This window comes from Lepisosteus platostomus, chromosome 5 (assembly GCF_059453375.1).
Source record: "Lepisosteus platostomus isolate fLepPlt1 chromosome 5, fLepPlt1.hap1, whole genome shotgun sequence".
Lineage (NCBI taxonomy): Eukaryota > Metazoa > Chordata > Actinopteri > Semionotiformes > Lepisosteidae > Lepisosteus > Lepisosteus platostomus.
The window spans coordinates 19403738-19426647 of NC_142615.1; the positions used below are offsets into that span (position 1 = coordinate 19403738).

General features: G+C 40.8%; 1 protein-coding gene across 1 annotated transcript; it reads left to right on the forward strand.

The window, feature by feature from the left end:
• The first annotated feature begins 3020 nt into the window (after positions 1-3020).
• LOC148664541 (interferon-induced very large GTPase 1-like) lies at positions 3021-22834 on the forward strand. The gene is made up of 4 exons (XM_088630913.1): positions 3021-3045; positions 3217-3269; positions 4000-4158; positions 14064-22834. The coding sequence occupies exons 1-4, from the start codon at positions 3021-3023 to the stop codon at positions 20949-20951; spliced, it is 7125 nt and encodes a 2374-aa protein (XP_088487039.1). The 3' UTR covers positions 20952-22834.
• The last annotated feature ends 76 nt before the right edge of the window (positions 22835-22910 follow it).

The window sequence follows — 22910 nt, forward strand, 5'->3', positions numbered from 1 at the left end:
GTTTTTATTGCCTGGAGTTAACTATTAGGTTATTATTAACTTGTTGGTACAGTAGCTACTGTGTTGTTCCTTTTGTAATAGTGTAGGTTAAGGTGGACTGCCTGAGCACCGGCTTCTTTTCTTTAGCCAGGAAGCAAATGGTGTGCTGGTGTCGTATCGAAAAACAGGTTTTTGTCGCTATATAAAAATGTCCTTCCAATAAAGGAGAACAGTAATTCACTAGCTGTTCAGTTAGAAGGCTGGTTCAGAGCTTAAACCCCTGTCTGCGATCTCGTGAGGTTCTTATGTAGCTTGATGAGGCACAGCTGCTGTAGGGGCACATTCCTACATGCTGCGGAGTAGAGTGCGCCACTGTCACACTTGAAATTTCACATTGAACTTAAGTAGAGGTCGAACATTTTAAGAACATTTTTATTGTGCAGAACAGAAACAATAAACTTATGAAAATCAACGAAATAAGTAAATGTTATACTTCAAATAAAATTCTTATAAACTTAAGTCATACTTAAAACAAAATAAAATGAATATATAAATTAATAATAAAATAAATAAGAAATATTCAAGCATTAAAGTAATAACACCTCAAGTATTCAAACAGCTGCTTAGTGTAAAAATTTGAAAAAGAGGATGCAGTGCTGTTTTCTGCTCATGGTGACTTTTTAAATCCAAACCATTTCCAACCAGCCGATGACCCTTCTTTTGAACACAACACAATTTCATCGCTTGTTCCTGTCTCGCTAGCGCTGCCTTTCTCCACTTCTCTACCTATTTGTGTTTGCAGACGGGCATACCGAACATGTGCGTTTGTTTTCTCGGAAAAGGGAAGCATGTCTTTATTGGCCGCAATGATCCCAGTTGCATCATAAACCGGACGTCTGAATCACCCAAGATCAATAATTCTGAACAGATCAGATTTCCAAATATCAGCAAGATATTGAATTATATAACTGGAGCTAAAATACAGCAGAATTTTAAACTATGAGCGGTCAATGGTGAAAATTTCCAAACCCCATTTTTCGATGACAGTGGTGTCGCAATCTATGTAAACACCAATATCCATTCTCTATCGGTGTATATGCACTATAGCCAAATCCATATCATATTTCTACCGGTTATACCGCGCACCACAGAATGGACTGGCGCATCATCCATCATCCAGGTGGTGATGCACATTGATTTCCATCGTTCCTTATTTCTGACAGAACTCTAACAGTGCAAGACTGCCATCTTGTGTCACACTCAATTTTGCTTATGTCAGTGGTTCTCAAACTGTGGTATGCGTACCAGGAGTGGTACGCAGAGCGCCGCCAGCTGGTACGCCATATGACCCTGGAACTTTGTTGTGTGCACTGAAAAATCGGGATGGGTTTTCATATTTTCTATTTTAATACATGTCGAATATGCAGCCCACGTACCACGATACAGCGTGCGCGAATACTTGAGTGGACACAGAGCTACAATGTAATTCTATACCATTCTATAGGAATGCGTGCTAGGAACGCAAGTGACCAATTGTATTTAAAAAAGCTTATCTCCAGCAAATAGGGAGGTAGGAGAATGTGTGTGATTTTGGAACAATGCCAATGTTGTAAACACAGGAATGAATAGAAATGCGTGCTAGGAATGCTGGTAATCTTGTGATCACAGGAAAGTGTGATAGGTAACAGAAAAATATTTAAGAACTGTTCTAGGTTAATTTGAGAAAAATACCTGAGCATCAATGTGTTTTGCTCCCATGCGCATGAAATAAAAACTTCTTTTAACTTCTGAAACAGACTCCTGAAACGGAAATGGGGAAAAATGCAAGCTTGCGGATTGCTAAAGCAGGTAAGGCCCACACTATTTTTGAAGAACATTATTTACCGTTGGCAAAAGAGCTGACGCGTATTATGTGTGGAGAAAAAGCTGCTAAACAGCTCGACCTGCTTCCCCCTCTGAAAGACACAGTCACTCATAGAATTATTGAAATGGCGGATGATATAAAAAGTACGCTGATAGAGCGCATTAAGATGAGCAGACGCTTTTCACTGCAATTAGATGAGTCTGTAAGTCGATTTGGCCAATTTGCTTGTTTACGTTAGATACGAGTTTGAGGGCATGTCCCATGAGGACTTTCTGTTCTGTAAGCCGCTACCAACAGGAACTACAGGAGAGCTAATTTTTCAGCTTCTGAATTAATTTATCGAAGAGAATGGCATTGACTGGATAAAATGCATCTGAGTTTGTACACACGGTACTAGAGCGATGACAAGCCCACACAGCAAGAGGTTGCTTTAGATATGAAGTGCAACATCCACTGCAAGACCTTTGCCGTCAAGAAAATGCCTGACGATTTAAAATCTGTTAGACTCTGTTGTGAATTGTGTCAAGGCACGAAAAATGACTTCACATCTGCTTTACTCTAAACGGGCTCACCCCTCTCACTGAAATGGTGCTTTTTATTGTTTATTTTTATTTGTTGTTGTTCCTGTTTTTTTCTGTAAAGCGCTTTGAGAAGCCATCTTTAAAGGCGCTATATCAAATAAAGTTTATTATTATAATAATATTGTAACGCATACACAGCCTCTGGGCTGATGGGAGATTTCCCTTTGGCTCAAGAGGCTAGGTCCCTGTTGAGTAACACCAGAGGCTTGGGTTTGAGTCCCTGATGGTGGGGGGCTGACCTGCTGTGGTGAGGGCGCCCATGTGAACCCTGTAGTGTTACATTGGTGTTAGCAGTGGGGTGGGATAGCCCTTTGCCAAGGATGGTGAGTTAAGTGGGGGAGAGTGTAATGCATATGGCCTCCATTGCTTGTAAGAGCTGGCTTACCAGAGTGATGATGTCACCGCCCTTCCCTGTGAATAGCAGGGACTGCAGCCATCAGGCTGATGGGAGATTTCCCTTTGGCTCAAGAGGCTGGGTCCCTTTTGAGTGATGCTGGAGGCCCGGGTTCAAGTCCCTGACGGTGGGGGCCTACATGAACCCCCTAGGGTTAAATTATTTATTATGTGTATGTGAGTGTGTGCATAAATGTGCGCTCATGTCGGCCATTGAGATTTTCTGGGGTTCCTATGAGAAGATGTTTTGTAGGTGGTACTTGGATGCTTTGGTTTGATCAGGGGTGGTACTTGGTCAAAAAAGTTTGAGAACCACTGGCTTATGTAATTCTGCAATGTCTTCAGTGTTCTGTGATTGCTACAGTACATTTAAAGTGACTTGTTGTTGTACAGGCTGAGAGCGGAACATTGCGAATGAGCCAGCAGGAGAAAATAATGAACGAAGCCAAAAGGTAACACCTATACGTGCTGTGTGTGTATACGGTATATACAATAAACCTCTATATATATAAGAGATAAGATAAGATCACTGTATTGTCCATTTACAATTTCTTGTATTAGGAATTTGTCTTTTCATATACCCCAACTTTCTCTCCATGAGACACACAGACAAGGGGAGAAGCTGGGGGTCAGCACAGGGTCAGCCATTTATACAACGCCCCTGGGGCAGTTGGGGTTAAGGGCCTTGCTCAGGGGCCCAACAGAGTAGGATTCCTCTGCCAGCCACAGCATACAAACCGGCAACCTTCCAGTCACAGGCGCAGAGCCTTAGGCACTGCACCATCCATAATATGCAAAGGAACAAGTAAAGGTTTATTCCATGTTGAAAAGAGAAGAAAAAAAACCCACAATGTTTCAGCTATGGAGCTTTCTTCAGGTGTGAATAAACCTTTACCTTTGCAGCCTATGCAGGCTGACTCAGCTCCCTCTTGAAATATACAGTATACATAACACATGCAGAATAATATATTTATATATCTATAGAGTGTGCAAGGCACTGATGTGTCCAATTTCCTTAAAAAACTGAACCTTTCCAAATGGAACTTGAATTTCCTGCTTTCTTCGCCAATTTTATGACATATTGTCTCTGGAGTTGGGGGGGGGGCATCAGACTTAATTGCTATGTGGCAGAGTGGTTTCATGTCAGTGTCTTAGAAACTTTTAAATTCCCTTTCCTTGCAGTTTTTACCCAAGGGATCACCAGAGGGAGAAGAACTTCAGGAATCATCAGAGACAGAGGTTCCAGAGAGATCACCAAAGACAGCAGAACGTGAGGAATTACCAGAGAGAGAAGATGCCAAAGTGCCACTTAAAACAGAAACTAGAACAGAGCCATCAGAGGTGAGTACATATTTATACTAATTGCTATATACTAATAGCAATATATATATACTTGCATACAGTGCGTTCAGAAAGTATTCACCCCCTTAAATTTTTTCACATTTTGTTCCTGTTACACTTCCAAATTTTACCACATTGAAATACTTTTCTCTCCCTTCAATAACACAATACCTTCAACACATTTGAGTCAAAAAATATTTTTTATTCACGGATAAAGGATTCAAGGATATTCGTTTCTCCAGAATGAAAGACTTACATTTCTCATTTTAAAAAGTATTCACGCCCCGAGTCAATACTCTGTACATAGTCCTTTAGCAGCAATTACATCCGAGAGTCTTCTTGGGTATGTCTGTATGAGCTTTGCACATTTAGATTGTGGAGTTTTTGCCCATTATTCAATGCAAATTTGCTCCAACTCCACCAAATTAGATGGAGAACGTCAGTGGACAGCAGTTTTCGGGTCATACCATAGACTTTCAATTGGATTCAAGTCTAGGCTCTAGCTGGGCCATTCCAGAATACTAACCTTCTTTTTTCCAGCAATTCCTTGATAGTTTGTGTTGTGTGCTCTGTGTCATTGTCATGCTGAAAATGAGTCCCTGCCCTAAATGCAGATCTCTGGCTAACTGGAACAGATTCTCCTCAAGGATTTGCCTGTTTTTGGCTCCATCCATGTTGCCCTTGATGTCAACAAGCCTTCCAGTTCCTCCTGCTGAATAGCAACCCCAGAGCATGATGCTGCCACCTCCATGCTTGAGGGTAGGGATGGTGTTACCTGGGTGTTGGGCTGTATTTGGTTTGCGCCAAACATAGCGCTTTGCTTTCAGGCCAAAGAGCAAAACTTTAGTATCACTAGACCACAAAACTTTCAAAATTTCCAAAAAGTCTCAAGTTTTGTCACATGGCTTCTAGCAAACTCTAGGTGTGACTTAATGTTGGCCTTTCTCAGTGATTCTTAACAATAGCAGTGCGCCAAAAAAATAAATCAAAGACGTCATGCAGAACGCATACCCTGTCCACGCAGTCCATCTTGGTTTTGTTTTACGGCATGTCAGTCATTTATTTTATTTTCTCTTAGAAACAATAAGTGTCCCATTTTGTGTCTCTCTATACTCTTTCGCTTAAATGGTTGTTAAATAATGTTGTCATGTTTACTTCATATTCCTTTTCACAACTTTATTTCATCCCACTGACGGACCAAAACAGAAACCATATAATGAAAGTATTGTCAATCAATTGTTTTTCAATTGACTTGTGATGCTTTTTGCTAAGCGACTTCAGGAGCAGGGTTAACAAAGTACTTTATACTCGCTCGTAAAATGACTGTAACGTTGCCTTAGCCAAAATGTAATGTAGTGGCTCTCTGAAGGCACCAGTTCTGTAGGGTTTGGGCATTTACTGGGACAATTATTAATTGTAGCAGTAAATTACAAAGTTGATTCTTTTGATGGCTTTAGAATCCAACCATGCGATATAACTCAAACAACGCACACACACAGGTACTAATACACAAGGATACACTTATTAATACATAGAATGCATGTAAAACTAACAGATCTTATCGAGAGGGTTATCAGAATACAAAAGGTATATATTCAGTCAGTTACAAAGAGTTACATATATCAAGAGGACATACGTTCAGTATATCATTCATTAAGACCGTTTCGTAAATGAACTTGGTTATAACTTCTACATTAGATACTCAAAACAAGTACATAACTCTTAGGAATTAAATTGATATCAACTGGTTGGGATAACAATTGAATTCTCGAGCAGTAATGCAGTGAAGTTGAATACTCATCCAATCTCTGGGGATTCAGATCTCCTGCGGGCACAAAGAAACAGTCGCAGGCTGTTGCTGTCCAATCCGCGCTCTCTGGCTCAGAGCCAGGCTTTGCTGTGCGGCTTGCGACGGTGCGCTGCTGATGCTCACTGACCGGCTAGTTAGTGTTGGCTTTAACAAGCAAAGTTTGCGCACAGGAGAAAAGATGACTGTGGGTCCCAGCAAGTCAGGAAGAGGACCGGTTCGTTCTGGCACTTGGACCCATTGGCCGTTCCGTGGTTGTCCGGGCTGAGTCTCAGGATGGTCAGGAGGCACGCTGCGAGAATGTCCTGCCCTTGGGAGCCTTCTGCCCCTGGGCCGTCCTGCCCTGGAATTCTCCTTTGAATTCCCTTTAGAAAAGTCCACAGAATTCTCCTGAATCTCTCTGAATCTCTGTGTTGCCTGTTTTTACCTGGAGGAACTTCAGCTCGTTGATTGGCTGAAAGTTCCATGGGCATCAGTGTCCCACGTGGGTTACTCGGCCCTACCAGTCCCTGATTGGTTGATCAAGGTGAGATATGAGTCACTTACTCCTGACACTTAGGAATGCAGTCCAGATGTCCATCTGGCACTCCCTAGACAGATAGGCGCCAATGGATGACCATTGATCATGATAGCCAGGCTTAGCTAAGTGCATCCCCCTTTGGGAGCTGTCCTAGGAAACCCTAAATCAGCCTGCATGAATAGTTTCTCTGTGGCTGCACCACAGAGATGAACAGAGAAATGGGGCCTCATTTGGGAAAGCTCCGAAACACTTAATTCTACCTTATTAATAAGCCTCGCCGCTACATGACCGATTAAGCAGGTTTTTTGGACACGCACGAAAAAGTAGGGTTTTTGGAAACTACTTTTTCTTGCGTTTCCCAAAACCGTACGTACAGATACAGCCATTCAAAGTGTGCAGCACAGACACGTACCGCGGGTAATTGGCTACGTCCTCGCGTATCATGATGTGAAATACCGCGGTACGTGATTGGTTGACCGTCAGGGGCACTCGTGGTGTGTTGGTCGGTCGTAGAAAGATTTAAATGTCTTTACTGTGCCCGTTTTAGTATTGAATATTTATATGGAATTTTACCACTGAAGGGAAATCTTAGTAGCTGAGCATTAAAAGAATAGTAGCATACTGTAACGCGTGTGAAGGCCATAAACGATATTCATTTTGGAACAAAAACATACAGTATATGGCTGGTCTCGGTACTTTAAAGAAAAAATACACACCAGTATTCCATTTCTCCCTAAACATTTTAAGCATCGAAGTCTTTAACTAACATGTGAAATAGCACGTATAAAAAGTGGTAGTTTTAAGCTTTTCTGCTAATATAATATGGAATCGCGTATCTAAAGAAATTAATAACAATAAAATTATATTTGTGTACTGCAACACAGTAATACATGCTGTACAATGTCTGTTGATTCTGTATGTGTAGGGCTGTTTCACCTACACTCATGTGACCTTCCTGGTAGCCTGGTGGTCTATGTGCTGGATTAGTAACTCACAGGTTGTATGTTCAAATCCAGTTGGTACTGTAACTTTCTTTTTAACAAACATTTCTTTGAAAAAATAGAATAACAATATTATGAACAATTAATTGACTTTTTATATTTCTAAATATCACAACATGATCGAATTTAAGCCATTTTTAATAACAATGAATAGTCACCTTCTTTCCTTCTGACAACTGTCCCTGCTTCTGCTTCCTGCTTCTATTGTGTGTGTTTGTGGGGGGATCCCTTTACATCCCCCTTCAGATTTAAAAGGTTATTAATCATATCTTCTGCATCTTCCCAGTGTAGCTGATCTTTTGCTGCCTGGGTAAAGATATCACAAAGCTTTAGAGAACTTAACATTTCTATTATCAACAAATTGTAAATATGACATTTACATTGGCATTATTAATTTTTCACTTGAGTGTATGGAGGATTGTCAGCTGTCACTGAGAGTAGACCCCCCCTCTTAGGCTGTGCAAACGATCTTTAAATTTTTATTTTGTCTTTTAAGTATCTTAATAAACTTTCAGCATAGCTTTCTCCCTATTTAGATCTATTTTTCTTGGGATTTTTGGATCAAACGTGGAAAGATTAGATTGTAATCAATTTTATTTTTAAATACATTTTAGAAAAGTGTAATCTATACTAAAAAGCTCTATTTATTTAATACCACTAAATACTTATATTAATACTAATTAAAAGACCGCGGGCACTTTCCCCTTTGACAGCTGGAACTCCTATTCTTACAGTAGCTCAGCAGCTCTTTGCTATAATATAGGGTGTTCAAACCGTTTTTTTTTACACAGTGACACAGCGTCGCGTTGTGAATCTGTTTTTCCGTGTTTAGAAAAAAGTGGAATATAGTGAGACTTCCTGCTATATAGATACATATGTTTAGATATTTAGACCCGGTGCAGCACCGAGAGAGGGAGGAGGCACGGTGCTCAGTTCTGCTGCCTGGAGCGGTTAATGGCACCGATTATTCTGAAAATTTTCTTCTGGAAATAACTCATTTCTAAATACCTTTTTTCACTGTTAACATCTTGAAGCAACTCTGCAACAAAATATACACTTAGCTCAACCTGACAGTTCATCCTGCTACCAACATTGAATAAAAAAATCTTAAGATTTCTATATTTATGTCTTTATTTAGTGGTTTCATTAGTGACAAAGGCTAAACTTTCTTGGAAAGATGTATTTTATGTGTTGTGGAAAAACTGACTTGCTTTAACAAAATATATTTACAAATCCTTTCACCTGACAATCTACCTGAAGGCCCAACTATCTGAGAAGCCCTCCATGAAACCATGTTTGCTATTAATTCATTTAGGGCTCACTGACAGAATTGCTGTTTTTTATGCATGCCAAAAAATGTCTGTGCCGTCGTCTCCACTTTAAAGGTACACCCGTGCTGGAAGAATTTGACCTCGGAAAGTTTGCCCAGTGTACTAATATAGGCACATCCCGGAATTTTGACTTCACTGTGTAATGAAGAAATTTTAAAGTCTACTTCTTAGCGTAGATAAAAAAGTTTGGATTCCCATGGACAGTATCTTATACACATATCTTTTTCTGTTGTCTTTGTTGATCTCTTGAGGATCCTTGTGATATTTTGAGCTTTCGTTGAATGATAATGTCGCAGTTTAATAATTTTCGTTGTTAGAAATTATGAAACGCTCTTTTAAAAGCAAGGGAATTTTTATTTTTTGTTATAGTAAAAAAAATGCCAGACGAACTAGGGATTGAACAGTTTTTGTCCCATGTCCCATCCTTGTTAGTTAGATCAACGAAATGCTGTGGTGGGTGTTACTTTTTGTCGGTGAAAAAATAAAGTCTTTTCATTTAAAATGATGGTTGCAAATAGTGTGGACCAGCGTAATACTTTGAGTTTTACTGGTGGAGCTCATACAGCTGTGTCTGGATATCTTGGTCAAATATTCGGCTAGTGTGTATTGTCTGTTTATGGTTCTATAGCTTTCCACACGGCTGGGCTGATTGTTCCCCCCTCCTGCTGAAGACTCGACCCCTTCTACTTTGAAAATACCTGTGAAACTGGTTTAATTCGTCACAGCCAGCACTCCCGCAGAGAGTGATGAAAACCACATGTAAGACTTTGGTGCTTAAAATGTTTAGGGAGAAATGGAGTATTGGTGTGTATTTTTTCTTTAAAATACCAATAACAGCAACATACAGTTTACATAATATGTTTATGTTCCTAAATTAATATCGTTTATGAACTTTATGACCTTCGTTATGCTCCTCTGCGTTTTATGCTTAGCTACTAAAATTTCCCTTTAGTGGTAAAATTCCATATAAATATTCAATACTAAGTGGATTAAAATGTGCACAGTAAAGAGATTAAATGATTAAATATTTTCACTAACGACCAATACACCACATAATCTTCCATGTCGCATTAACATTGGAATGTTTTTTTTACAAGTGTAAATACGTTTTAGCAAAGTCATGTACCATAAAGTATGGTAATTAAAAACCATTAATACTTTCGCTGTAGTTTAAAGTCGATGTTTTCTCTTTTGGCTAGACTTGACTATTTAGCCATGAGATAAACAATAGATTGTCATTAGACAACCTTATGTTTATTAATCTTCCTTGTTATGCACAGTGAGAATGATAATGTAACGAGAATTAATTTAATCACAGAGTGCTCATAAATTGTGCCAGGAAGAAAACAGATAGGTGTTCTGAAAGGTCACATATAAACAGGTTTTCGATGGACAGAATAATAGTGTAACGATTTTGGGTTCGGATAGGACGGACCCAAAAACTAAGACTTGCGGAGTTAAAAGCTGGCTTTATTTTCTTCTCCGTCACCACCTGCCAGCGAGCTCTCCCGCGCCCCGACCAGAGAGAGACACACGACGAGCCCTGCTAATAAAGCACCTTGAATTGAATTGAATTGAGAGAGGGGGGAGGGCGAGCGAGTGATTGAGCGAGAGAGAGAGAAACACCCAGGGGTGCAGAACCAGGGAACTATTAACATATTAAAACTATTTCCAAAATTTAATATGTGCTTTTCGATATTTATTGTAAATTTATTGTCCATAATATTGCTATTCTATTTTTTCAAAGAAATGTTTGTTATAAGAATCACTAGCTGGATTTGAACACAACCTCAGGTTTACAAGTTGGGAACATAGACCACAGTACCACCAGCAAGGTCACATGAGGAGTTGTGAAACATGCCCTACACATACAGAATCAACAGACATTGTACAGCGTGTACTACTCTGTTGCAGTACATGAATATAATTATATCGTTATTAATTTCTTTAGATACGCGATTCCATATTATATTCCCTATTAATCAAATTCTAAAAGTATCCTTGTTGACTCTGGTATCGAGCGTATTCGCAGAAAAGCTTATAACTACCACTTTTTATACACATGTTATTTCACATGTTAGTTAAAGACTTCGATACTTAAAATGTTTAGGGAGAAATGGAATACTGGTGTGTATTTTTTCTTTAAAGTACCGAAACCAGCCATATACTATATGTTTATGTTCCAAAATTAATATCGTTTATGGCCTTCACACGTGTTACAGTATGCTCCCATTCTTTTTATGCTCAGCTACTAAGATTTCCCTTTAGTGGTAAAATTCCATATAAATATTCAATACTAAAACGGGCACAGTAAAGACATTAAATATACATATACATACTGTATATAGTACAGTTTGCATACAGTAATATATATTTTCCAAAATCAATATCTTTTATGAGCATGTGAAAGGCATGGTGAATCGGAGATTCTCAAAAATTTCTGTACTTTGCATGATGCTGGGGTGTTACTTTTACAAAGACGATCAATGAAAAAAGAATGTGGACCAGGGCAATACTTTGAGTTTACAGCTTGTCCAAGGTCATTCATTATTAATACTATTAGTAGTAATTTCGGTAAAGACTTTGATGGCGACAGCTCAAACATGAGAGGTTGAGCTTTATTAGCTCCACCTTGCGGAAATTCTGAATACTATTATTTTATTTGCGGTACCACGTGGTATCATGAAGCACTATGCGAGAATTTATGGTATTAATACGGTAACTTGAGGTAAACTGCGTCAAGCGCACCGCAAAATAATGTGGTATCGCCCGCTTGTTTTGAATGGCTGCATCTGTACAGCGGAAAGTTGCTCGTTAGTCTCTAAGATTCATCGTTTTCAGGAAACTCACCCCTGATCGGCTCTTTTAGGTGTGAGACCTCACAGTCAGTGATATTTATTGTGCAATTTATCAAGCAATTGAACACAGGTGGATTCGAAATGAACACACGTGTACCTTGTTAACGTATTTAATGTGATCTCTCAAGATAATTGAATACCTCACCCAATTTAGGTTGTTAAAACAAAGGGGGTGAATACTTTTATTTTCAATATAATTCTGAAGACATCTAAATACTTTATTTCATTTTAAGAAGTAATTCTCTATAATGTTAAAATGAAATCCCATTTAAATATGCTTTAATTTGACTTTCCAACACAGCAGAATGAGAAATAATTAATGGGGGGTTAATTTCTGAAGGCACTGTATCTATACTTCCTGTGGCTGTTCTTTAATACCATTGTAAATAATATATAACTTATCTAAACTAATTATCCCAAAAAAGCATTTTATTGTAAATACAAAAAGTATGGTACTTTGCAAAAGCATTCAAACCCTTGAGTTTTCACTCTTGTTGCTTTAAATCTTGCAGTAGTTACACTTTGAAGTAGCAATTCATGTTTCTAACTTATGCAATTCAGTCCACACATTCAAAGTAAAAATCAAAAGTAAAGCAAGAAGTAAAAAGACAATATGCAAGAAAAAAAAACTCATGATTGCATAAGTATTCAAGCCATTCAATGACCATAATGTGCCATATTTATTTATAGAATTTAATGTGTATTTTACTTTGTGTTTAACAGTGACAGTACAGTGTAGGGTCATATGCAGTTATATATAAATCTAATAAATAAGGTAAACAAGTTTGAATTTCGAATGCTCAATTTGGTGGTAAATTATAGGGTTTTAAAAATGATATAAACTATATAAAGAGTGGAAGTTTATTTTTTATCCCTATCATGGAATGTTAGCTTTTGCTACATCCTCTCTCTGCTGTTCACCATTAAAGAACAATAAACCCAGGAGAACCAGCAGTTATACTCTCATGTCTTTCCTTCCTCACTTGCAAGCACAGCTGGGAACAATAAGGGAGGAACAATTTTATAATGGTGATTTTCTATACAGTATGTATTCACACTAGAGAAGGGTCACTTCCAGCTTACGTGAGATTTATAAATTGTAAATTTAGTAAAAACTAAAAAAAATTTTGAGTCACATAAAGACTTGAGGAACGAAACCCTCACATATCACAGAGTGGTCATTTGTGGAAGAGCCCTCTTTTTATTTGAGTAGCATGGCAAGGGGGTTTCCACATGAACCATGACCTTATCTAGCAGTGGTAATAATCAGTCTATTCCGGTTGACCAGGTTCACTCATTAACTGTCTTCTTACTTACCAACATCCTAACCCAGTAAATGACCTAGGCTGCTATCAATGTTATCCCACCATGCTCACTACTTTATAGAACCTTGAGAGTTTGTGGACAACCTTAACTTGCTTCAGGAACTGCTTACAAATGGGGGGAGTTTCCAGCTGCAGCCAATTCTGTGATTTCCCTGTGAGAATCCAAAAAATCCATCTGCAGCTACATCGTTGTACATTTCAATGACCTTTGGTCTCTTTGTGAGCATAGTGACGTCAAGCATTAATCAGAAATGAAAGTCTTTGAGACTTGACCATTACTGTCCTTGAGTGATCTCAAAACAATTTGATAGTTTGAACAAATCTGCCACAAATAATGGGCACTCTGTGCAAGTTTAGTAGAGATATGCCTAAGGTACTTTCACTAAATATTGAATCCACAGATCTGAATGCTTACACAAACAATTTTTTTTCTCTTTCATTTTTGCTCTAGACACCATTAGTTTGAGCATTCTGGTTTGTAATAACATTTAAATTTATGCTTAAAAAATGTGTAATTTTTTTTTGTAAATTCACCATGAATGGAAAAATCTAATTTAAAAAATAGCAATTAAATTAATCATTTTTATTTTAAATGATTTCAATAATGTATTATTCAAAACAATGAATTTATTTTTAGAGGATAAGTGATTGATTTGTCAAACATACTAGACAGCAACATCTAAACCTCGTTGCTGAAATGTTTTGTTTATGGTAATAACACAGCTTATTGTCCCAACATCCTTCCCTAATCACTTTCAAGCTAAACAAGTTTGTTTCTCTCTACTGTAATTTACGTACTTGTTACAATATGTAGTATACAATATGTATATACAATTTCTGTGTCAAGTCATCCTGAATGTTAAGTCTCAACATCCATGTTTTAATGTATTTCTATTGAAAAAACCCAGTTTTGTATATTATTTCCTTATATACTTTACATGGACTTTTTTAGAATGTAACCAGGATGGAAAATTTCTTAGCGTGTTAGATTTTTAATTATCGCCCAGAAACCCATTCTGTTTGCTAAATGATTTACTTTTTTTCTTCTGTCTTAATAAACTAGGTAAACCCACAGAAGTCCTTTAGAAGGAGAACACAGCAGGTGAGACGGGACCTAACACAGCTTCAGAAACTGTTGGAGAAAAATAAAGAAAACCCCACCCAGGTGAAATCGTTGAAAGATAAGATTCGTTCAGCTCTTGACATCCCTAAGGAGTGCTGGGTACCGGCTGGACAATCTCTCAAAGAGCTGGTAAAGAATCTGCACCAACAGCTCAGTTTCATGGAAGACTCATCCACCTCTCCTCCTGGAAACCTTTCTGATGAGGAGGTGTTAAGTCATGCGTCTGAAGGCCTGTCTCTGCAGGGAATCTACTGCACTGGGGTTCTGAAGAACATGCTGGAGAAGAGAGAGCAGCTCATTGAGGTTCCTGAGGGCTTCTCACTGCACAGACCCCAGCACAGCTCCCTTTATGAGCAGGAGGAGTTTTCATCCTATAAATCACAGGCCCTTTTCCAGAAGGTCATGGAAAATCTGGGCTACTCTTTCAGCACTTTAGTAACAGGTGAATTCAAGGCCTTCTCTGCTGCAAACACAGTAGGTCTCTCACACTCTACAGACAAGGAGAAACCCCCATCTGCACACCCATGCATATGGAAAACAAAGTACAACTATGTACCACTGGCGTCCAGCTTTTTTGAGAAGAATAGACTGAAGTTGTCAGGTGCTGCCATGAGAGACCTCCGAGATATAGAAATGGCGCTGTTAAAGAGTGAAGAAGATAACATGTTCCCTATGTTAATAAACAGAATGGATAGTTTTTTTAAGAGATTTGGCACCCATGCTAACCAGGGTCCTGTTCACTTTGGTGGGGTGTTCTGGTGGAAGGCCTCTGGTGAGGGTTTCAGCAGCAATGATCTCACAGGGATGAACAGCCTGACATCTGAAGCTCTAAATATCTATGTTGGTCATGGATACTGTGCATTAACCACATCTTGTTCAGCTGGAGTGAGCAAGTCTGCATCAGAGCTGAAAGGACACTTTACTGGGAACTACAGTGAAACCCAGATGAGCGGAGTGAAGCTCTCTGTCTCTAAAAGTGGGGGTCCTGCTGAAACTCACAATCACCTGCAGTGGAAGTGTGCTCTGGTCAGCAGCAACAGGACCTGGCAGGTGATAGACAGAGGAACCAGGCTGATTCCTGTGTGGGACATCATCCTGTCTGCTCACACTCAAGACTTCACAGACCCTTTCAGACTGAGCAGCAGCCTGCTGGAGGCCTACAGAAGGATCACAGGGCAGGACGCAGACCTGATGTCAGGAGAGAGGGAGCTCTCGGCACAGAGAGAGGCTGAGGAGCTGATTCAGACAGTGAAGAACTGGACTGTGTCCAACAGTGAACAGGTTCTGACTGAGCTGCTGCAGTTCAAGAGTAAACTGAGAGAAACAACAGGGTCCCACAGAATCTGGTTTCAGACCTGTCTCTCTAACAGGGTCCTGCAAGATGTTTTACTGGAAGTTGTTAAAAAGCACAAACATGAGGAAGCAATAAACCTGCAAACGATGATGCGCTCTCTCATGGAGCCTCACCTGTACACAGTGAAAAACGTCCCAAACAGAGCCAAAATCATGGAGTGGGCCTACCAGGCTGAGGAGGAAATATTCAAAGTTGTCTCTGTTTCTGAGTTCTCTGAACTGACAGAAATCCTGAGGAGAACTAAAGAACTAGCAGATTCTACATTAGCACTCAGTGACTCTGTAACTGTGCGTGAGGCCAAGATCAAAGCCACATGCACTATTGCCTTCTCCCTGAACTCCCTGCGACAGACTTTAACACAGAACAATGAGGGAGAAGCAGAGCTGCTGGTACTTTCGGTCATCACATCTGTAGGATACAGCTTGAAGAACAACAGTTTCAGTCACCCTCTGGGCTGGAAAGACATTGACTTTTTAGAGAATGAGCTCCAGAAGGCTTATGACAAATACTGCTTACTGAAAGGGCAACATCCTACAAGAGCTCAGGCCCTCTTAGTGCTCACAGCTCTGACTGCATCAAAAAACAAACAGTCAGTCACCTCAAAGGATAAGGAGAGGCGACTACAGTTGATAAAATCACAGCTAAAGGGGAAAATGATCCCTGAAGTCTCCTCAGCAATCACATGTGCAAATGTATATCAGGACTGGAAACGCCTTGAACTGCAGTTGACACACTTGACAAACAGCGAGGAACGAGAAGATTTTATGAATTTGCTTCAGAAACTGGGTCTAAAGTGCCTATGCCTTAAACAGCAAAAAAAAGATATTCTTGTCATAGATAGTGCCTCACAAAGTGTGAACAGTCCCAGAGAGGAGAGCCAGCTCTGTTTCCACTACCTGTACAAGCTCATGATGCTGGACTACAGTGTCCGTTTTTTTGTTCTTAGAGTTCCGGATACTGACTGTAAGGAAAACAGTGCCACCACAGTGCAGTGTTCTAGTGGTCCTGAAAAAAGCAGTTTTGGCTTCTTCAGTATTGGCGAGGAAGATGTTGAGAAGGAAAAGAAACACAAGACTCACATTCACCCCATGGACGTCCACATGGCTGTGTTCCACTACTCTGATGACTTCCTGAGGCAGTACCTCTACACCAAGCTGTCCACCTGTCAGTTCGCCTTACCCCTGCTGGTGCCCAGCCCCTGGACTGGGGCACTGGAGTTCCCTCTGTGGGCCCTGAGGCAGATCAAGAAATCATGGTGCTGTAGGGAGCCATCTGAGAGAGGCAGCTCTGTGAAACACAACTGCAGGGACATGTTCAATGCTCCAGTGCCAACGGTGTCCTTCATCAGGCTGGGATCATCCTCCCTCTCCAAATCCCAGATCCTGAACAGCGTCGTCAGCCCCAAGAGACACAGTGTGTTTTTCCACCGGCACTGCAGGGGCAGCTCCCCACACTGCCTGCTCATGGACGGGGTGGTGGAGATCGCCTGGTACTGCCCAGGAGGCAGGAAGGACGACGTGTTCGACAGCTGTGTGGCTCTCCTGAACCTTCACGGTGATGCCAGCAAACACCCAGAACAGCTGCAGTTTCTCCAGGAGGTCAGCGTTGTCAATGTAGTTCTGATCACAGAGACTCCACTGGGGGAAGAAGTGAAGAAGACAGCTGAGGCTCTTTTCAACTCTCCTGTTCCCCTAATCTGTCTGTTTGCTGGCCTGAGTAAAGTCCCACAAGGAAACAATCCAACCAAGGTGAGACTGGCTGCCAAGAACAGGAACGAAGCTGATCTGACTGATGAGATAGTATTACACGTCAAACACTGCATCTCCACTGTGAACAAGAGCTCCAGCCTGCAGACATACTTACAGGCTGCGAGACAGCAGCAGTTCAGGGTGGATGAAGACAGTGAAGCCTGTAGAGAAGGGAAGGAAAAGGCTGAACTTCTGATGAGCCTCCTGAGAGAAGATGAGTTATTAAACCTCAAGGAGAAGCTGCTGCCTCTGCAGGGCAAGCTGTGGCACAAGTGGTGCCTGAAGGACAAAGAACAGTATCGTCTGAACAGCAGAGTGAACACAAGTATTGAACAGCAGGTGAGCAATATCAGGGCTGAGAAAAGAGCCCTCCGCCGTGAGCAGCTAAAGAGAGCTTTCCCTCTCCATGACTTCATGAGATCTTTCCTGGAGTGTTTAGCTTCTGCAGATCCACAAGACATTAAACTGTTCATGCTGCACTGGCTGGGGATGTATCTAGATGAACTGACTGCAGACACACTGAGTGAACTTCAGAAGAAATTCCACTCCACATGGAAAACACTGAGGCAGAAAGAGAAGAGCAAGGACAAGGAGCAGGAGATGAAACTGCAGAAAGACCTGAGCACCATATCTGAAGAGATCACTGCTGCTACTCTCGGACTTCAACACCTCATGAGAGAAACCACTCAGCTTCATGAGGCTGTTCAATCAGAAGGAGAGGGTCTAGAAGAGTACAGACAGTTTGTCAGTGTCTTTCCCGCTGTCGGAGCCGAGATGCTGATGTCAGGACATCCTCTGGAGCTGATGGACGGAGATGCTGCCCATGTGCCCCTCCTGTGGATTGAGGCTGTCCTAGACAAACTCAAGGAAAAAATTGGAGACAGAAAGGTGTTTGTCCTCTCTGTTCTTGGAGTCCAGAGCTCGGGAAAGTCCACTCTGCTGAACACGATGTTCGGGCTGCAGTTCACAGTGAGTGCAGGAAGGTGCACCAGGGGAGTGTTCATGCAGTTAGTGCGAGTGAGTGAGGATGTCAGAGCTCAGCTGCAGTATGACTTTGTCCTGGTGGTGGACACAGAGGGGCTTCGGTCACCAGAGCTCAGTAATAAAACCACACTGAGTCATGACAATGAATTAGCAACGTTTATTATCGGGATTGGTGACATGACTGTGATCAACATCATGGGAGAAAATCCCTCTGAAATGCAGGATATTCTCCAAATCTGCGTCCAGGCATTTCTGAGAATGAAGTCTGTTCAGATCAAACCAAGTTGTGTTTTTGTGCATCAGAATGTGGCAGAATCTTCAGCAAACAGCAAGAATATGGAGGGAAGGAGGCGCCTCCAGGAGAAACTGGATGAAATGTCCCGCATTGCTGCCAAAGAGGAAGGCTGTGAAGTTACCGGCTTCAGTGACATTATCCAGTTTGATGTGGACTCACAGGTTTTCTACTTCAAAAACCTTCTGGAAGGAGACCCTCCGATGGCTCCTCCCAACCCCTCCTACAGCCAGAACGTCCAGGAGCTGAAGATGAAGCTCCTCAGTGTCGCTCAGTGGCAGCCGGGAGTGAAGTTTCCCTCACTGTCAGAGTTTAAATTACGGATCAAAGATCTCTGGAACGCCCTGCTGGGAGAGAACTTTGTCTTCAGCTTCAGAAACACCCTAGAAATGATGGTTTACAGTAAACTGGAGGACAGGTACGGAGAGTGGTCATGGAAGATGAGGAAACGAGCCTTAGAGGTACAGAACAGACTGAGCAACCAAATCATCAATAATATAGTTCAGGCTGTGACATTGTCAGATCTGAGGAGAGAATTTCATGAGATCTACAGAACTCTGACAGCTGAAATAGAGAAGTATTTTAAAGAAGAAAAATACCAGGAGATCTTGATTAAGTGGAAGGTGAATGTTGATAAAAGGTTTGAGAGCCTGAGGAATGAGCTCATTGAAGAAACCAGAAAGCAGAGCAATGAACTGATCAGACTGAAGAAATGCAGATCGGAGCTAGACAGGAAGAAATCAGAATACGAAGCAGAACTGATTAAAATGAGCAAAGACCTGGCGTCCAGACTGAAGGAGCAGAAGCTCAGTGATAAGAAAGTGGAGGAGCAGTTTGACAGACTCTGGAAGAGCTGGGTGACCAGAGTGTCCTCAGAGCTGCCCCCTGAGGAACAGCTGGACATCAGAGCCACAGTGCAAAACATTCTGCTGGAGAAATTCAAGAACCAGGGAGATGTCCTCAACAAAATTGTGAACAGAGAGGAGTTGTTCCAGTTCAATAGGAAAAAACACATCAAACAAAGCTGGGCAAGATCTGCATGGAATACGGTTACTTTTCAAGACCCACAGTGGGAATATCATGGGAATGAACTCATTCAGGAAATACAGAGAGCTGTTAATAAATACATTGACAGGAGAGAAGAAGAGAAAGTGGATTTTAATGACAACTTCATCCATGAAATCCTGGGGCTGATAAAGATTAAAATAACTGATTATGAAAAGTCTACAGAGCAAAATATATTCACAAAGGAGTACGAGTTTGAACTGTCTGTCTATCTGTGCACCACAGCAGTAGAACAATTTAAGAAAATGCACACAGCCTTCAGGAAAGCCAACAATCCTCTGACTTACCTCCAGAGTAAGAGGGATCAGTACCTCGACTGTTTTAAGAGCTTCTGTAAAGGAGCCTCATCTGTCACATTCTTTGTAGATTTTCTGTGCAGATGCCTCAAAACTGCGATCCAGCAGGCAGCATGTGATAAGACCTGTATCCAGATCCCAGATAAAATGAAATCTAACTACCCTGCTTTCAGTGGTAACAGATCCAACCTGGAAAACCACATTCTGAGACACCTCGCTGAGCAGCCGAACTTTGACTCCTATATGGAATATATTAACCATCCAAAGGGTTATTTTGAGAAGTTTATAAGGGAGCATGTTGAGAGATACTGTAGAGACAACAGTGATCAACTGAGAAGGATGTTTAAAACCAATCTGAGTGACCTAGTACAGCAGGTTTTAACAGTGAACACTACTGTCACTGCAGCAGTGAAAGACAGACATGGTGGCGCCACCTTGTGGCTGGATGAGTTCTGTGCAGCACTCAGTGATCACATGGTGCTCCCCAGACAGGACTTCAGAAACATTGAAAAGGAAGACATCACAGACCTGCAGTTCCTCAGAGAAATGATGGCCAGATCACTTGATGAGCTACTGAAAAGTCTTCAGAAAGAAAGCAGCAGCAAACCTGACCTTGACTTAAAGATTTTCAGACGCAGACCTGATGAGATTCTGTGTGAGGCGCTCAGTGGCTGTTGGGAACAGTGTCCCTTCTGTAAAGCCATCTGCACAAACACGATCCCTGGTCATAACTCTGATCACAGTGTCCAGTTTCATCGTCCTTCTGCTCTGGCTGGCTGGCATATCCATGGGACAGATATATTTTATGTTGATATTTGTACCACCTCAGTCAGCAGTGACAAGAGTTTCTATCCTACTTGGGAATCTACTAAAACTGTTCCCTATAAGACCTACAGAGAAGCAGGTGAACCTTACAGCAGGTGGCGCATCACCCCAGATAACAGCGAGCAGTCCTACTGGAAATGGTTCATCTGTACTTTCAGGTCACAGCTGGAGGAGAAATTAAAGTATAAATTTGTAGGTCATGGTGAAATTCCCAGTGAGTGGAAAACAATTGGAAAGAGCTCTGCACTGAAGGAACTGAAGTAACTATAAATTGTTTCTTGGTGATTAAAAACTGTCTTTTGTATAAACTGATAACTGAGTAAAATGAAGTGAAAATATAAGTCCGATATCAAACAGTTCTACTGGAAATGGTTCATCTGTACTTTTAGGATCAAGATCGAGTGGGAATTTGGATTAAATTCACTGATTTGGGTAAAATCCCTGAAGACTGGGACAGAAGCACAAAGGAGGCAGCTCTGACAGATGAGCAGTAAACCAACATCAGTGTAATAATAATAATAATAATAATAAACCTTATTTTATGTAGTGACATTAAAGGTGGCTTCTCAAAGCGCTTTACAGGATGACAACAACAATAAATAAGAAGAATACACAAGATAAAACACAATGACAATACACAGAGGAGACTTTGGATGGTGGTACTAAGAAGAGCAGAGGGGTGAAGAATGAAACCAGTTCAGTAAAGGCTTTTCTGAAGAAGAGGGTTTTGAGTCTGGATCTGAAGGAGTTTAGAGAAGGTGACACTGATATCCATGGGGAGAGAGTTCCAGAGCTTGGGGGCATAGCAGGAGAAGGCCCTGTCACCCATAGAATGTAGACGGGCTTGGGAGACAGTAAGGAGAGCAGAATTAGCAGAGCGAAGATTGCGAGGTGGGGAGTAGTGCGATAATAGTTCAAACAGGTACCGAGGTGCCAAGCTGAGCCATATAGGTGAGCATGAGGATTTTAAAGTCTGCATGGAATTTGACCGGAAGCCAGTGCAAGGACTCCAAGATAGGAGTAATGTGAACACTTGCACTAGATCTGGTCAGGATTCTGGCTGCTGAATTTTGGACATACTGGAGTTTGTTCAGTGTAGATTTAGATACCCCAGCGAGTAGAGCATTACAGTAGTCAATTCGAGAGAATACAAATGTGTTGATCAGCTTTTCAGCCACAGTTAATGATAGCATAGGGCATAGTCTTGCGATATTTCTAAGGTGAAAAAAATATGTTTTGACAGTATGCTGCACATGTGGGTCGAATGTTAAGCCAGAATCGCATATCACCCCAAGGTTTTTCAATTTTGATTGAAGCTCAAGTACAGAACCATCTACAGATAGGGTTACAGGACTGGCTTTACGAAGTTAAAGGGGGGTGCCAATAAGCATGACTTCATGCTTCATTTACACTTCGTGTAAATATTTAGGTATTCAGGGAGACTGATGTTCAACCTGATTCAGTGGGATTATGGATCGATTCTTTCAGGAGCTCAGCTACTGTTCAAGTCAGTCTTACAGGTCCTCATATCATATCATCATGCTCATCTGTAACAAATCTGGTTATTAATGAACAGATGAGAAGCTCTCTGGGTAAGATATGGTAACAAAAAGAGAACTGTCTTTCAGTAAAATTATTTCAGTACTAGAATGTCACAGAAAGCTCTCACTCAACAGACATTTAGACACTGAACAGTTAATGAATAACTGCAGATTTCTGCAACTATTGTGTTTTATTTTAACCTGAAATTGGTTTTATCTTTAAACTTTATTCTGACATTTGTTTTGCTGTTTGTGAAAAGTGATTCAGAGTTTGGCTAAGGAACTTCATGCTGTATTTTGAAGCTGTGGGTGTGTGTCTATTTGCACAGGAAATCACGGCATCTGCTCTTGTACTACATCAGGGGTTGAGTTCTGTAGGTACATTCTTATGTTTACTGTGCTGATAAATTCTTAAACCCTCTGGTGTGTGATTAATGGAAATAGATTAAAATAGGAAAAAATGAGATAGAATAGAAACACAATACATTGAAATGGTAATTGAAAATTGGTGACAATTGGTGATAGACCTTTCTTCTGTTCCTGTACTGACAAATGCGATAATTACTGCTTTTAACTAAAATATCTAATAAAGAAATCACAATCAAATGTGACAAACTGTATCTTTTTACAAGCATAAATAACATAGTGACATTTCACTTGTGTTGTTTTCTTCATTTGGAAA

Bases quoted from the DNA above. Each gene is read 5' to 3' on its own strand.
- LOC148664541 (XM_088630913.1), top strand. From the start codon at position 3,021: ATGTCGGCCATTGAGATTTTCTGGG. The intron at 3,046-3,216 runs GTTCCTATGAGA...GTACAGGCTGAG, and splicing joins GGCCATTGAGATTTTCTGGG to AGCGGAACATTGCGAATGAG. The intron at 4,159-14,063 runs GTGAGTACATAT...TTAATAAACTAG, and splicing joins CTAGAACAGAGCCATCAGAG to GTAAACCCACAGAAGTCCTT.